General features: G+C 37.3%; 3 protein-coding genes across 3 annotated transcripts; 2 read left to right on the top strand and 1 right to left on the bottom strand.

Annotated features, from left to right (window-relative positions):
* Nucleotides 1–1,321: 1,321 nt before the first annotated feature.
* On the top strand, nt 1,322–4,392 carry LOC114724721 (cytochrome P450 86B1). Its single transcript, XM_028911155.1, has 2 exons — nt 1,322–2,655; nt 3,739–4,392. Exons 1-2 carry the CDS (start codon nt 1,351–1,353, stop codon nt 4,138–4,140), a joined length of 1,707 nt encoding a protein of 568 aa, XP_028766988.1. The 5' UTR covers nt 1,322–1,350; the 3' UTR covers nt 4,141–4,392.
* Nucleotides 4,393–4,473: 81 nt separating this feature from the next.
* On the bottom strand, nt 4,474–11,814 carry LOC114724729 (uncharacterized protein YpgQ). The gene is made up of 7 exons (XM_028911165.1): nt 11,504–11,814; nt 10,337–10,367; nt 8,325–8,343; nt 7,547–7,644; nt 5,514–5,612; nt 5,175–5,347; nt 4,474–5,089 (listed from the first exon to the last, which is right to left on the bottom strand). Exons 1-7 carry the CDS (start codon nt 11,666–11,668, stop codon nt 5,003–5,005), a joined length of 672 nt encoding a protein of 223 aa, XP_028766998.1. The 5' UTR covers nt 11,669–11,814; the 3' UTR covers nt 4,474–5,002.
* Nucleotides 11,815–13,390: 1,576 nt separating this feature from the next.
* On the top strand, nt 13,391–16,058 carry LOC114724728 (ATP-dependent Clp protease proteolytic subunit 2, mitochondrial). Its single transcript, XM_028911164.1, has 2 exons — nt 13,391–13,756; nt 15,394–16,058. Exons 1-2 carry the CDS (start codon nt 13,447–13,449, stop codon nt 15,810–15,812), a joined length of 729 nt encoding a protein of 242 aa, XP_028766997.1. The 5' UTR covers nt 13,391–13,446; the 3' UTR covers nt 15,813–16,058.
* The last annotated feature ends 1,897 nt before the right edge of the window (nt 16,059–17,955 follow it).

Below are 17,955 nucleotides of genomic sequence, written 5' to 3'. Positions count from 1 at the left end.
CGCCTCTTGTATTGTGTTCATTCCTCTGTTTTCCTCTGTTTTCTAAATCTGTACATCAGCAGAGTGAAATCTGAGCCACATCCATGTATGTGTATGGTTCATTCAAACTATTCTTTAACCAACGTCCAACCAATCCGACCTATTGCACTTACAAAATTTGATTGTTACTGTATAAGCCCATGCTCACCAATTTATGAGAGCCAATCATTCCATGCCTTTTATGATTATTATTTTTTTCAAAGTAAGGCAATAAGTTTGAATGTTATAGGTAAAAAACAATGACATTATTATACAGTCAGACAAAAAAACATATATTTGCATTACAAAATGAGTTTTACATTAATATCGGAGGAGTATTTCTTACCCTTTGCTTTTTTTTCATCTTGCTGCTCTTCTAAGAAATTCCTAATGTACCGTCTGCAAGGGCAACCCATTTAAGAAATCTCTTGACTTTTAACTACACGGTAATTCGTATGTCATTGCAATTTTTGGATTGATTAGGCCTTTTCTAGTGTACTTAACTATCGTTAGAAATTCTCTTCTCTAATAAGATACCAATCCAATCAATTTAGCAAACACGTATATTCATTTTTAAGCCACAGAAAAAGTGCCAGTCAGACTTAAACAAATCTTCAAATTAAAATATAATACATAAAACAAAATTCAAAATTAACCAAAAAAAATTAAACAGTTATTGATCACCAGATCACACAGTTCATAAAAATTTGATAAGTTCAACTATGCACAGTGGACATGCATACGTTGTGACCGAAACAGAGCCTAACATGAGAATCGTGGTCAACAGAATGGCACAAGTGTGAGTGATATAGCAGCAGCAGCTGGAGTCCCGTGAAGCACGAAGAGAATTATGTTGTTTTGGGTAATCCTATGTGCTGAACATTAGACAAAGGAATTTAATCATGAGGATATGAGGAGGAAACTTAGGACGCTAAAAACAGAACAAAAAGTTGCTACTTAGGTTACCGTCCCACACCCACTTCTCATCCTCCTGTTTACCACACAGAAATGTGTCAACTCATATAATAAATTCCCATTTGACACTCAACCCTCTTGCATGCTCACATCCTTCTTTTCACCCTTCAAGTGCACAAAAATCCTTAGTTCTAGTAAATATTAGTGCCAAGCAATCGCTAAAGTAGCAAGTAATTAATAGGTCACTTGAAAAAGACTCTGATTTGATGATTCCTTGGATTTCAGCTTACCAAACCAAAAACCGTTTAAGCAAGCCAACAAAGACAAGCCACTCCCACCCTCCACATATATCCCCCATGACCACCCCACCACCCTCACCCCCATTTTACACTTGTTCCTTCAAACACATTGCATAGCATGCTCATGCATTCCCACAGTATGGATCCCTATCATCATCCCACCATGACACAACCTAAACCTCTCAACTCTACCCTCTCCTCTCACCCCCTTGCCCTCGCCGGAGACTCCTTCTCCGGCCGGCTCTTCTTCTTGCGAGATGTCCAGGTCTTGGAGATCCTCCTTGCTGCTATGGTCTTCATAGTCATCCATTCCATGAGACAGAGGAAACGCTATGGCTTGCCCGTTTGGCCTGTCTTTGGAATGTTACCTTCCTTGGTGTTCACGGGGCTTAGGACCAACTTGTATGAATGGGTCACCGATGTCCTGAGCCGGCAAAACTGGACGTTTCAATTCAGAGGGCCTTGGTTCAGCAGCCTCAACTGCGTCGTCACGTCTGATCCTCGCAACTTGGAGCATCTTCTCAAGACCAAGTTCCCTCTTTTTCCGAAAGGAAGTTACTTTAGGGACAATCTGAGGGACCTTCTTGGAGAAGGTATTTTCAACGCAGATGATGGGACATGGCAGAGACAGAGGAAAACGGCGAGCATTGAGTTTCATTCTGCAAAATTCAGGAACATGACCACAGAGTCATTGTTTGAGCTAGTCCATTTGAGACTGTTGCCTGTGTTGGAAGCATCGTTTGAGAAATCCACGTCCATTGACTTACAAGACATCCTATTAAGGCTTACGTTTGACAACGTGTGTATGATAGCTTTCGGTGTTGATCCAGGTTGCTTGAGCCTGAACTTGCCGGAAATCCCATTCGCTAAAGCGTTTGAAGATGCAACAGAAGCGACGGTGCTTCGCTTCGTCACGCCAACATGGGTGTGGAAAACCATGAGGTGTCTCAACCTGGGGATGGAGAGAAAGCTGAAGAAGTCGATAAAGAAGGTGGACGAATTCGCAGAGAACGTGATTAAGACAAGGAAAAAGGAGCTGGCTTTGCAGCGTGAGGAGGAGAATACGAGGTCAGACTTGTTGACAATATTCATGGGGCTCAAGGATGAGAAAGGGGAGGCATATTCAGATAAGTTCTTGAGAGATATATGTGTGAACTTCATATTAGCAGGGAGGGACACGTCTTCAGTGGCTCTGAGCTGGTTTTTCTGGTTGCTTCATGAGAATCCCGAGGTGGAGGAGAAGATACTGCAAGAGATTTGCAAGATAGTGAATGAGAGGGAAGAAGATGAAGCAGCGAAGAAGAAGAAGGAGGGACAAGAGTTGAGATTTAGAGCGGAGGAGATTAAGAAGATGGATTATTTGCAGGCTGCTCTTTCTGAGTCACTCAGACTCTACCCTTCCGTCCCTGTGGATCACAAGGAGGTAACTTTTCCGATTCTTTAATTTTTACCATTCATTCATTCACTCTGTTTGCTTCATAACTCATGTCAATGATTTTTTTTTGTTGACCAGCATGTTAATGATAATTCAAGCTTATAAGATTATCACCGAGTATTTTTCTTGAAGTTACGGTTTGGATGAAAATATTTGAAAGATTAATTATAACTTATGAATCATTAACTTTTTATGGCTGCATGCATATCTCAAGATCCTTACTCTGCTTTCTAGAATCACCGAGTCTTTCTGTTGAATGATTCATTAATTGCCTTTTGGGAACAAATAGATGAGCAGTTAGTTCTCCTTCCTCCAACCAATTTAACCAATTTATACAGGTGTTCCTTTTGCTACTTTATTAGATCGCCATGGTCAACTGTGTTGGTTACCAAACATACGTCTTCTCCTTTTGGCGGAAAAAAATTAGACTCAGGTGACCAAAAACAGTGAAGTAACATACTCCTCTGGTTCTATTTATAAGGCAAAGAAAGAAGATATCTTTTGATTCTATTTATAGGGTACTAAGAGAAATTTTTTGCATTGATGTATATTTTACCTTTCATTTATCAGAGCTGACTTTGTTTACATGAGGTATAATGTATATTAAATAAGGATAAAGTTGTTGAATTTTAAATAAGAGTTAATAAAATTTAAGGTTTTTCTTAGTTTGTAAGCAACATGTTGAAAATGACTTATAAATATGACCAGAAGAGTAACAAATACAGAAATTACACCTTGAAAATAGTATGTGCCAAATTTTATTTATTTGTCTTTGACTTCATTAATTTGAATTCTCTCAATTTTAAACGTCTTTTACTTAATGCACCGAATGACCTTTGATAGAGTGCTAGTTCTTTCCAAAATCCCAAATAGCTTCGCAATCTATCAATTACTACTCTTTATCAAACATCCATTCCCCTCCCTTTTGGTCCAGAAGAAAAATCAGCCATGCGCCCTTATTTAATTTAATTTACCATATCACACAGTCCAATGTGGCATTTAAGTCAGCTATCTAGGGTCTTGAGTTGAAGTCAACCGAAGATAACGTTCAATAATGGCTATTGTTTTCAGGTAGTTGAAGACAACACATTCCCAGATGGAACAGAGCTAAAGAAAGGCACCAAAGTCATATACGCAATTTATGCGATGGGGAGAATGGAAGGCATATGGGGAAAAGATTGCAGAGAGTTCAGGCCAGAGAGATGGCTCAGAGATGGCCATTTCATGAGTGAATCCGCTTACAAGTTCACTGCCTTCAATGGTGGTCCTCGTTTGTGCCTAGGCAAAGATTTTGCTTATTACCAGATGAAATATGTCGCTGCCAGCATCATCTATCGCTACCATGTGAGGTTGGCTCACAATCACCCTGTGCTTCCCAAGCTTGCATTAACTATGTACTTGAAGCATGGCTTGAAAGTTAGTCTTGAAAGGAGGGACGCCGCAGAGATTCGGAAACATTTCTCAGATCAGTAAAACGCTAAAGATTGAATTCATGATGGATTGGCTTGCTAGGGTTTATAAAAGTATTCTACGGCCCTTTCTTGTTTCTGATTCATAGGTACTGAGAGGGTGCATTGTTCAGAGTGATAAAGAAATAGTATTGTATTTACTCTTGTGTTCTAGGGAGATGAAGTTAAATAATGTTCACGTTGAATGTGATGCTGGAAAACTTTGGGGTTGTTAAGAATCATTTTGTCAATAATATATTTTCTGTTCTCGTCAGTACACCAGTTTCATGTGAGCACAATATAATATCCATTAATACTGATGATTGTGCAGGTAAAATATTGGATTGCACGGAATGGGTTTGTCAGAAAACTAGAAATACCGTAGTATACAAGACAAGATAGCTCCAAAGAAAAATGGTCACATCTACTGGTTAGCTTGAAATGCCTCTACATACCAAGTTTAATAATTCCCATCTTATTAATAACCAGTTTTGATGGTGTAAGTGCCCTTAAAATGTAAATCTTTTACATTACCAGAACTCGAGTTTTATAATTCTTGAGCAAGCCATTCTAAACAGCACCTTCGTCAATGACGTGGGCAGAGTTCAATTTCTCTTTAACATATTTATAGGCCATAGCATCCTTACAAAGTTTCAGAAAAGACTTGGTGAATTGCAAAATGAAGCATGAATGGATATTGAACGGCAGGGGTGAACAGCTTTTGTAGTGGCCTCCATAGTCTGCGTGCTCCATAATCAGAATACTGTCCCAAGATGTGATAATTTATAACCATTTAGCTCTTTCCAAGGTACCAATGCCATATGCCTACGCGCGCGCGCGCACACATACATTAAGCGATGGATCTGGGAAAGAACAAGTTCCTTATATTAAGCCACACCGTTCCATTCCTCATAAAACTCTTTCAGAAACTCCTCCATGAATTTATGCCTTCTCTCAGCCATCCTCTTCCCAGCCTGAAATTTATAGCTCAGACTCGAAGCATGTTTGGGCGATAAAATAAAACGTCTGGGCAAATGAAGATCGAAAATACTGTTGTACCTCGGTTTTCATCATATCTTTAAGCTTCAAAAGCTTCTCATGAAAATGATTGATGGTAGTTTGCTCATCTTTGTTCACATATTGCTCCTTGGATAATTCAGACCGTGGCAAGATAGCAGGATCATGCAGCTTTATGTTCCTACTTCCACCGAAGGTAAAACAACGAGCAACTCCTAAAATTGAAGGGACAACACTCGAAGGTCAAAACAGAATTCATATTTCCCTCTAAACCTTTGCATCTATGATAATATATTAAGACAGGGTCCAAAAAAAAGTACCAGGAAAAATCAACCTATATGATAACATTACAATTGGAATAATTGATACCTCACAAATTACCTATGGCACCAATTGCATCAAGTCGATCAGCATCTTGCACAACCCCGAATTCAGGAAACCCTTCACGATTTGCATGTCCTGCCAGTTCCTCTTTGAAACCTGGATTTGGCAACGAGCATCCAGAATGAACTTTTAAACTGAAATGAATAACGAAATTTAAAGTGGTTTAAGATATTATGAAGAAAATAACGGGCCCTTCAAAGAGGTCTCAAATTAATAAAAGGACAGAAGGTCTTCTGCACATGCTAACAGTAGAAAGTATTCAAAATACACCATAAAAATCTTTTCTTATTGAGAAAAGAAGAAATTTCGCCCCAAACTCATACTGCCATGAGCAAGTCTTGGAAGCAGTTTTTTGGAATGCCTTCCCCAAACATCACTCTTAACTGGGAAAAAAAACACTGCGGTAACTTGATCACCCAGAAAAGAAATATGCGGTAACTTCTTTTATGGTTGTCATAACAGTGTTACAATCCACAGCTTCAATTACGTTTCTTTTGTTTTTCCCCATCCCTGGGGCGGTGTTTCGGCTTTGTGCTGGCATTCTTTCATCATTTCACATCTTTTTATGAATAATTCTTCTTGCCCTACGTGTTCCACCACCTTCAATGAAGTGTAACTGTATTTGGGCCCGGGGGGGAGGGGGGAATTGAACCATAACTTCTTTCACTAGGGACACTCATGACCTTGAGTGTAAGGATCTTCTGCCACTTGAATTCACTCCTATTACTGGCTTGTTTCTCCAAGTAGTTACTGTTCATAATTTTGACATTAAAGGTTTTGCCATAAGATGGTCTTTCCAGATTGCAGAAAGCATGACCTCCCAAATGAACCTGCCCTTGGTTTCTTGCCACTCCCTTTCTAGTTTGCTTGATGAGAACTCAGTTCTGGCAACTTTGCAATTCTCATAGTACCCAGGAAAGTCCTAAATCTAAACAACCTTACACGTTTTGTGATCTCATCCTCAACCACGAAGCAAAACGACTAATCGGCCGACTTTCAAATAGCTTCTTCTACAAAAGAAGATCAAAGGCATCGGGGTAGTCACCAACACTTACCATTGGCCTTTGTTGCATCAGCTCTTCCATTTGGTCTTCACTAAGAAGGCCTTAACTTTTTTCTAATGGCAGTTGCATATATCTCCCCCGAGATTTGCCAGCCTTCTTGATTGTTTTTCAAGTCTTATGCACCTGAAACTCCCCTCATCCAAATGCAGACTCAAAACCATGACTTTTATCGCCTCTGATTTTCCTTCTAGTAAGAAATATGTTCACACTTTTCAGTCCAATGTGAAAAGTCTAAGATTCATCATTCTACTCTGGTGTTGTTTATTTCTCAAGAATCCATCATTCCCATGAATGCCGGAGATTCATTGTTCCATGTAAACACTCTGATCAACCAAGCTACACCATTATTTGGTCCATACTTGCTCAAAAGTCGTCTCCCGTAACATAAATGTGAGGTCACAAATGTGTGGCATTAGCCATGGTCACAGGATTTGTTGCTCTGAATCACCCGATAGGGGGGAAGGAAATAGAAGAAACACTAGGAATGAAGGCGAGTGGGCAGATGAGAAAATGCTCCTTCCATTGATAGTTGAAAAGCAGTGTGCATATATCGAGAGAGGGTGAGAGGGTGATCGGACATGCCTCTCCATAAAGGAAAAAAATATGAAAACAATAATTTCTGAAAATTCTAAAATATAACAGTTAAATCTAAGGCTAAGACTAAAGATAAAAGGATAAACTATGGTTATGTAGTTATGGGCCCAATAAGGTATAAGCCCACATCAACAAGGAAAATAGAGAGAGAGCTGAGAGAACTCATTGATGACATCATTCATAACTTTTCTTGTGGCTAACACAACTAGGTTAGTATGGGCAACTAGAAGCAACCAACTATTAAGTACTGATAACAGATCAACTTATCAATAACCTACCTGCCAAAACTAGCTTCCTCCAACGTATCCCTTCTGTCTAACATGTTAAATATAGAGAAAAATAATTAAAACAACCCCATAAATCCTAACTTACCCATTCCCTTTATTATCTTCAAAATGGCCGACTTCTTGTCCTTCTCAACTCCCTCTTCCTCAAGGAAATTCTCCACAATTTTTTCCTCAGATGGATCCCTGTATTACAATGTAGAAGCTTGCGTAAGAGGAAACACAATGAAAGAGGAACAACAATGCAAAGATGGAACGTACAAAATTATAATAATTAAAAGAATGGATGGGATGGAGGCATTAAAGAAATAGAGCAGCCACATAGTGGAACACAAGGATGTTTAAAGAAAATTAAACCCGAGACTATCCACATGTTGCAATTGGGCACATATAACTAATTTTATAACATATTATAAGCATGTTTCACATATTGAAAATATGACATAAACACCCCATCCTTCATCCTTTATCATGTCGTTCAAAGGTGGAGATGTTTCCTGGTCCATTACAAATTTTGAAGGATGCCAACCAGCACACAATAATAAGGAGGTTATAAGTCCCTATATATATGCAATATAAGAATAAGAACATCATCTATGGATATGCAAAGAACAAATTTCATCAAGCAAATAGTTGCAAGAAAAGTCTGCATACATATGATATATTACTTGATATTCCTCTACCACTAGTGATACAGTATAACTGAAAATAAGGAAACCATACTATAACTAAGAGACTTTTTGCAAGATTTTGAAAAGATTTCTCAACATTAACCTAATACAATAATGTTGCGAGGACATACAGAAAAACAGTTAGGAGTCTTACTCCACAAATAAGAGATGAAGAAAATTACAAGCATAACAAACCTCAAGTATTTGTAGTCACCTGAAATTATCAACCAGAAAGTAACGTTATTAATATTGCAACCCTTAAATAGGAATGGAAAAGTGAATAGGCATTACTCAGAAACATGATTTATTTTTGTATGTAATAGAAAATTGCAGAATAATAAATGAAAAGTACAAGAATATAGCAGTAGAAGTTATGAAAGGGGAAATCCTCAGGTTTTGATAATAATTACTCGAAGAAACCAAATCAGTGTTGTGGAGACACTCACTGATTTTGGCCAGGACCCTATTCCCCTCTATAATCAATACAGAACTAACACAGCAACAGAAATACAGAACTCAAGGAAACATTTGCAGCAACATACACTCACTGACATTCGAGAGGCCAGGCTCTCCTCGCCACACTCAATACACAAAATACATCTCTGTCTTCCCTCACAACGCAGAAGGCTTCTACTACCCAAAATCTGGCTCTCATACAGCCCCTGCTCCCAAAATAGACTCCAGCACATCACTAGACCATGATTTACTTTTCCTTATGGCCAGGATCGAAAGGATAAACATGTATACTAGTCAGAGTGTTTCCCTCAAAGCTACTCTTCTACTCTGGCTTCCTCTTATAGGTCTTAGTGAAATTATGAGTTCCATCAGTATGCAATATTATAGAGACTCGAAAAGTGATTAGGTTTGGACACTATATAAAGCCCTCGGTAATTAGGAGTTTAGGATTAGGATAGCCTCTAACAAAATTTTCTTGGTTTGCAAGCCATCTCAACCTGTCCTTCCTTCTCCTTCTCTCATTTTTACTCTATACATCTCCCCATTGGATTTGGAGGTGAAGATGTGGGATCAAATCATTCCTCAAGTATCAAAATTTAAATACCTAGGATTCATTATATATGAGGATGGGGAAATTGATGGAAACGTCTCTCACAGAATACAAGCTGGCTAGTTAAAGTGGAAGAAGGCTACCGGAGTTATTTTATCAGATTGCTATAAGACCAACTATGTTGTATGATAGTGAATGTTGGGCAATAAAGGGAAAACAAGAGCATAAAGTTGAGGTAGCAGAAATGAGGATGTTGAGATGGAGGTACGGTCATACAAAAAAAGATAGGATTCATAATGAAAATATCATAGTAAGAGTCGGTATGGCACCTATCCAAGAGAAAATAATTGAAAATCGCTTAAGATGGTTTGAACATGTGCAGAGAAGGCCATTGGAGGGCCCGATGAGGAGGGTAGATCAGATAATATGGAGTCCTATAAAAAAGGATAAAGGACTGGGTTGTTGACAGAGCACGATAGCGTCGTGTGATTCATGTAGCCGACCCCACTTAGTGGGATAAGGCTTGTTGTTGTTGTACATCTCCCCATTCTTTTCCTTCTGTATCTCCCTCATTCTCCATCTCTCCCCACTTTCCCTATTTTCTTGCCACTGGTTTGGTACGGAGAGAATTCACAAAAGCTGACAATTCAGATTTCCACAATTCCACCCACGTCCTATTTCATTGAATCACATAGGCAAACACACCCTGAATCTCTTATTTATACACCAAAAGAGTTCTTCCAGTTTTGCGACCGTATCTGCAAATAACCCCTTCTCACTTCTATTAGCACTTATTTTCATGATTAATCCCTTCTCATTACTTCTCCACGTATCCTGGTTCTACATCAAACTGTTATTTTCAATAGCATATTTACACTGAAGAAACCAGAGTGACAACATCAGAGGTATCAGATTCAGCAATTTAACTGAATAGTGGACATTCCTTGTGTAAATTACACCATAAAACTAGACAGGCCTTAAATATAGGGAGCATTAGCTGGAACTTTTTACCCTTAGAAAGGAATGAATGTCAGTCCTAAATCTTACCAAAATAAAGATAAAATTTAATATCTCTACATTACCTTGAGGAAAAGCTTCTCATAATACTCTCTACAGGTCCTCAGAATTTTCACAATAAAAATATAAAATGCCGTTCTATAAATGTAATTTTGTTTGTATGGAGAAAGAGACAGGTCATTACCTATATCATGAAGCAAGGCAGCAAGCTCTACCTGCAAGGCACCATTTCAAGATTTAGAATGATGTGAGGATGGCAAGTAAAGAAAATGTTACAGACACAAATGCTAAAGCTTTCTCCGAGTCGTTTTTTCTTTTTGGGTGATAATTCTTGGAGTCCTTTTAAATTAGAAATAAATACAATAGTTTAAAGAGAACAACAGCTCAAAATAGAATGGCACAACATGCTGATAAGAAACGAGATTAATTAAAAAATTTACTCTTGATGGAAGAAATTTTGTCTAATATGATTAAAATGATAGATGAACAATTATATTGCATTGTATAGGTTTTTCGATAAACGAAATCATCAAGCACAGCATGACAAGTACAGGAGAATTAGATCCATGACTGAATGATGGTAAGACTGAGTGATTCACCCAAATGACTCAATATCATCTGCCAAGCAGTCTATGCTTTCCTCATCTTAAATAGTTCACACACACACACACACACACCAGTTTTTATTTCAGAACTCCCGGAAATGTCAGCAACTGAGGCGTAACAATTAAAAGGAAATCCATCACATCATAGACCGCTATTTGTGCAGAATTTTAATCGCATTGTGACAGTAGTAACGCAAGAGTGGTCAGATTTCAACTTTTGTAAGCTCAGAGCAGATTATTATGCTAATTTGTCGAGAAACCTTGATCTTGAACAAAATATTTATTGATATTAATTTAACTCGACCCACGAGAGAATATGTAAACGAGATATTGATAAATTTGCACACTCCTCTGTTAGAGAAAGAGAGAAGACATTTTTTGATTCTATTTATAAGAGACCGAAGGAAATTCTTTATATTGATGTACAATATACAAGACATTAAGATAAATTTTATAATTTTACACTTTATTTATTATTTATTATTATTATTGCGTTGATTTTCTTTATATTATATCTTAAACAGGGATAAAGTTGGAATGAAATTCAAGGTTTTTAAATAGGAGCACAGGAGCAGTAATTCTCAAACGCAGGCAACCAGGTTCTGTATCCGCTAATATCAATGATTCAGCAATACAGCAGCCTACAACTCAACGCCACTGTGAAGTGGAATGTGCCATTGCCTGTTTCACATTTTCAATGTCTAACAGTGGCTGGAAGAGACTAGGGGCCAAAAGAAGGCGCTTACAATTTCCATGGAGGTCGGGCTGGAAGAGAGGCCTTCCTCGCGAGCAAGGGATAGAGCAAGGTCACGGACCCTCCAAACGTGAGCTGGGTCATGGGAAGCATCGTTCCCTTTCATGGCTTTCTCCACAAGCAGCTCAGCGTTCCTCACCGTCTCCGTCCTCGCCATATCTTCCGTGTAGTATGAGAATAGCAGTCTGCCTTTTTATCGTGGGGAAAGAGCTACTTTGGGAGTTCGGTTGCCGTCCTCCCCATGCCCTGCAGAAAAGGCGTCCGGATTCAGGACACCGTGATTGACACAGACCCACGTCAGATAATTTGATATGACTCTCGCTGAGGTGGCAAGCGAAACTTTAACATGAAGACGGAGAGGGTTAGTTTAAAATTGTGTATTACTACGTACCATCCTAAACATAAAAAACTAATTATAAATTTAATTTAATCTTAAATATAAATTATAAATTTATTTTATTTTTTATATTTATTTTTTAAATAATCTAAATGATTGTATATATTATGTAGTTTTCATCCTAATACACATAATTAATAAAAATATTTTAAAAATAACAATATTTATTTATTACAAATAACTAGTGTAATTAATTTTTTTAATATTTATAAATTAATTGCCTGACTCTTACAACCAAAACTCTTTGACTAACAAAATTGACAACTAAAATCTTGAAAAGATTGAGATGTAATACAAATAAAGGATTCTGTTATACACAACGAATATTGTAAGCTTTTTTTAAGTGCATGAATACATACACAATTTTCAAAATGGTGAAAAATGGCACAACTGCTAAGTCAATTAACGTTGATTTTCTTACAAATACACCAGTCAAGAAAAATAGTGTAAAAGTATATATAAAGTTTTTAAATTGATTTAAAAATGTCAAGATTTTGCTTCTTTTTTTTTTTAACCTTGAAAATGCCACGATTGTTGAGTAAATTGACGTCGATAGTTTAACAAATAGTCCCTGCATGTGTTGCTTGGTGTTCTCTCTCCTAACAATCCTATCTATCATTACGGTGTTTTCTGCAAAACGTACTGGCTGCACAATTCTTTCATTGTCTTTGGTTCTTCATCGTCAATAATTTTTGTTCTCTTAAAGTATAAGTATTCTTTTATTGGAAGCAATCCTATTCGAGATACAGTTAGACACTAAATTTGGACATCTCTCCCAACAGAGATTCGAACCTTAATTCACCACATTGCGGGAGACTAGTCCCTTCTGTTAGGTCGAACTTCTGTTGGTTATCGTCAATAAATATTATCAAAAGATTTGAATGTATTGATGTTCAAGGCGGCTTACAAGTCATATTTAACCGTCATTTTCTCTCTTTCGAGTACACGACTAATTTATGACAATCGTGTAATTAATTTGTAACATGTTAGCCCAAAACAAAACCATCAAAAAAAAAAGAAGGAAATGATAGTGGATAAGGCAATGGGGGAGTACCTTGGAGCACCAGATAAGTATAACTATCTTGTAAAGGACCCCACAGTAATAGATAAGGTAACTGGGAGCAAATTACGACGAACACAACATGTGGGAACTGTTTGTTAAACAATCAAATTTTATTCGACTTGATAATTATGTCATTTTAATTTTTATATCATTTTTCTCACTAACATGTTTGCCAAAAGATTGATTGATGATATTTTTATACCATTTTAAAAAATTCATGTTTTTTTTTTTTTAACCTAATGGGAGGATTGGCAAAGTACTCAAAAAGATTTGGCCCTCAGCCCATTTTAAAATTTCCAATTTGAATTTTCCCAACTCCTTTTTCTCACACATCCGAGGCCACGAGCCAGAAAGCCTCGGCCCAAGATGGTCCATTTCAAGAGCCCGGATTAGCCCGCGTTTCCTCCATCTCTGAGACTGAAACCCTTGCCCTACCCGCTCCTCCGAATTCTGATAATCTTCTGAGCTGCCCCCCATGAGAGGCCTTTTCTCCACCAGCAAGCTGTTTGGCAGCGCAAAGGCATTGTTGGGAAGAAGCAATCAAAGCGCACGATGGGGTCGTGCATACAGCTTGATCCCAATGGTGATCGAACACTCTTCCAGAGGAGAGAGAGCATACGACATCTTCTCGCGTCTTCTCAAAGAGCGGATTGTCTGCATTAACGGACCCATTTCCGACGACACCGCCCACGTCGTCGTTGCTCAGCTTCTATTCCTTGAGTCTGAAAACCCCTCCAAGCCCATCCACATGTACCTCAATTCACCCGGCGGCGCTGTCACTGCAGGCACGTCCTCTTTCAACATGTTTTTTCTTTTCCTCTATATAAAATTCCCTTCTTTTATGTCGTCAATGGGATTGAATGGCAATGGGCGAGTGAAAATTGTGACTGTTCTTTCAAACTCCTGATTCTCTGCGCGCTAACATGTACCTTTCAGTGGATGTGAAGGCATTTTCTGCAGACGAGGATTATTTGAAATTCTCAAGTTTATTATCATTTGTTTGTTTGAATTTGTCGATAAAACAATGACTTGGCTATATTAGATTGCCCGTAGATGATTTATGGGGCTGCTGAACAAGCACATGTGAATATGTGATGTACCCGCCATAGTTGTTTTCGGCGCATGTAATTGTATAATTAAGAAGAAAATGAATGACTGATAAAATATAACACGCATATATGTAGAAATAAAAATACACAGCGAGTTTTCAACTTCTGGTATGATCTGCCCTTCAGCTTTCCGTGCAAATTCTCTTATTTCCACTCCATCAAACTGTCTCATCTGATCTTTGTATGTGCATATTGGCCACTGCAATGTATCCCTTGATCCTAACGTTTATGGAGAATTAGAAGAAAGAAATAGATAATGTGAAATTAACTGACAGTCACATAGAAGAGGTGAAAGAACTAGGAGGGAGATAGGAATAAGCAAAACTGAGGAAGAAAAATAAAAAGAAGAGAATCCGGACCTGATGCATTAAGGCTCGGAGAGAGGGTGAACAAAGGCTTGAACTGGAGCCTGGAGCTAATTGGCGTTGAAAGACCCTTAAGATTGGCCCTTTTCATTTCGCCCATCTCTCGTGCGCTTTGAACTCATGGCATTGCCACTTTATACCAAGTGAACATTTTAAATGCTATAGCTGCATGCCTGCCTGCAGCATTCTGCTGCTCGATTTTGACAACTATGATTTGCACCATGCATTCTGAGTGCTAACTGGTTTTGTTTCTGATTATCACTCATTGTTTCTCGAGAGAATCTTGGGCAGTGCTCATTTTGTAGATATGCTTTATTTACGACCTACCACATTATACGACTTTGCAGACTCCTTGCATTATAGTGGAAATTAAGTATTTTTGGCAAAACAGAGGAAATTAAGTATTTAGTAATTTTTACTTATGGAGTGCATCATTTTCAATATTCTTCCAACCGATGATACCTTTCCTTCAAGTAATCTCAGAAAGTAAAATAATAATGACAACATTTTCTAACTGAATTTCTGAACTTTGAATCTGATGCCATGCGTTACTGCCGGAGTTGTGGCCTTTTAGCACTATAGCACAGTGACCTGCTGTTCGTACCAAATCTTCATTCTTTTAATAGTTTCTAACCCTTATTTTAACTTAATCGGTCTAACAGTACAGTTGGCGATTAAGAGGTTTACAATATTGTCTTAAATCTAGTTGTGGTCCGTCTATTGTCTAAAAGCTTTCGTTCTTGAGAATCCTTCAATGATAAACCCTAAGAAACTCAAGAAATAATTCCTGAAATCTGGTCTACCCCACCACTGTACAAAACACAGATTTGCGAAGTATTTTGAATCTTCGTTGATTTGTAGAAGTTAACAGGGCCTGCATATTGAAATTTGAAGATTCTTATTTTTCTTTTGTGTGTGTTCGTGTTCCTAATCCTATGCAATGTGCAGGCCTTGCCATATATGATACTATGCAGTACATTCGGTCTCCCATCAACACAATTTGCTTGGGCCAAGCGGCATCTATGGCTTCTCTCCTATTAGCTGCAGGTGCCAAGGGTGAGAGGCGATCTCTTCCAAATGCGACAATCATGATTCATCAACCTTCAGGTGGCTATACTGGGCAGGCAAAGGATATTACTATCCATACAAAACAAATTGTTCGGGTTTGGGATTCATTGAATGCTTTGTACTCAAAACATACAGGACAATCATTAGAGATTGTTCAAAAAAATATGGATAGAGATAATTTCATGACTCCAGAGGAGGCAAAGGAGTTTGGGCTTATTGATGAGGTTATTGATCAAAGACCAATGGCTTTGGTGACTGATGCTGTTGGTAATGAGAGCAAAGATAAAAGTTCGAATTAGAACTGGTAGGGTAAAATTTCTCTGAATAATCATTTTGTTTTTAAATGCCTCTTTGCCGCCTAAGTTATACATGGCTGTTGATAGAACATTATCATTATCAATTTGATATAATCTTTGCCGGTATGTAATTTAATTTATCTAGTTTTCTTTCAGCCCTTTCTGATTTAACTTGTCATGTTTAATATCTATAGATTGGACACCTTGCCTCATATGAATGATTATTTTCTTCTTGTGTTCTTCATCTAACCTTTATTCTCATTGCCAAGAACTTGCAAATGCTGGCGAAGGAACTTTTGAAGTTTACTGCATGTCAATGAATCTTTTACAGCTTTTCGATGAGCTTGATCGGAGTTCTAATTTCCCACTCACTGTAGCCGTAACTCTGCTATTTATCCGATGCATTCTGAGATTTTATTCGTTTCTCATGTTACATGCTTGTCTGTATGCTGGTTTCTTGATGTGGCATATGAGTCGATGAAATGCTAACTTCGTAGCCTCACAAAATTTGATGTTGAATCTAATAATTTGTTATTTTGTTAGTAAAAGTGTGAAGGTATAATGGAGATAGAGGTTACATGGTTAGATTATAAATATTTTTTGTTTGGTGAGACACTAAGATGACATCTTGTCAGCAATAAAAGGCTAATTTAATTCAAGGTATCAAGGAGATGTTAGATTATGAATATTTCAATAATTGCAAAGATAAGTTTAACAAAATGTGTGAACAGTCAAATCTGTAATTAACTCCTTCATTGAGGATTGAAATAGAGTTTCTCTCTCTAATTGATACTTGTCTGGCCTTGAAAGTACATTCGGCTGCAGGAAATAGGGAAGACAATGATTCTAGCCTTTTAGACCATCTAGTTGAAACTTTCACCAGGAGTTGTTTTTCCTAGAGACACTTTCCTCTTTGACACTGTCCTCCTCCTCCACCATCCTTCGCCGAGTCCACCATTGCGACTGGTGGCGATGAACCTGTTCCTTTCTCTCATTCGGCCCTCGTTCATTTCATGTTATTGCCATCCTTTTGGTAGCCAAAGGGGCCCTAACTTTACCTAGAGGCTTAAATTAGATTATAAATACGTTAATTAACAATTAATAATTTATTGATTGAAAGTTCAATTTCCTCTGGATCTGATTTTTGATACATATGTTTTTAAAATTTAGTCTTTCAAAGGTTATGCCTCTAGTTATGTAATTTTTGAAATGCATAGTCTTATAATTTACTATTTGTATTTCTTCCTAATTAAAGTAATTTTTCTTCAGTGAAAAAGGGGATCTCATTTGGTCATTAATTGATGGCATAAATTTGGGTGATCGTTCTCGTTCCTCTGTTGTTGTTGTTAATAACTTTTATTATGTTTGGTTTTTTATATAGGAGCTACTTGACTAATTTGAGTGGATTAAAAAAATTAGTTTAGTTAATTATTTGTAATAAATAAGACAAAAATATTTTTGCTAATCATGTGTATTAGCTAGTTAGAACTATCATTTGATGAAATATTTAATGTGTGACTATTTTAAGGATTATTTTGAGAAAAAAATAGATAAATATAAGAGATAAAGTAGATTGGAGTTTTAAATTTATAATCAAATTAAATATCAAATTAGTTTTTATATTAAAAACTAAAAGTGAGTGATATTATGGGAGTCCTTGATTAATTTTCATTATTAGGATATTAGTGAGGTGTCATCTCCTTCTGTTTTAGTTGAAGAATAATTTGAGGATAAGCTGAGAAACTTGTAGCTGAATGTGTTAAAGTTATTGGATAATGGCTGTTTGAGAGCTTAAGAACCAAATTAAATTAAACTTTATCTTGAAGAAGAGGTAAGCAATCCGTTTGAAAAAAAAATTCATGGGTCGTGAAAGGGGGCCACATTGCATCTCACAAACAAATAACAAACACCTTGAGTGCTTTAATGTCATTATTCCCTGATAATTTTATTGAATTAAGCTAATTATGAATCGATTAGTTAACTAATTAAATAGGTTTCTGTAATGGCGGGTAAGTTCTCAAACTTAATTATGATCAAGCATAACTAATCTCACTCAAAAGCAAGCTCAATTACTGAATTGTTTTCAAAGATGCAAAATATTATAAAAAGCAATTATAAGAAATGTGATGATATTTGTTACAGATCT

Source organism: Neltuma alba, unplaced genomic scaffold (assembly GCF_004799145.2).
Source record: "Neltuma alba isolate B1F8T4 unplaced genomic scaffold, ASM479914v2 tig00012197_pilon, whole genome shotgun sequence".
In the NCBI taxonomy this organism is placed as follows: Eukaryota; Viridiplantae; Streptophyta; class Magnoliopsida; order Fabales; family Fabaceae; genus Neltuma; species Neltuma alba.
Note: the sequence above shows the minus strand (reverse complement) of the source record. Positions and strands in the feature narration are given on the sequence as shown.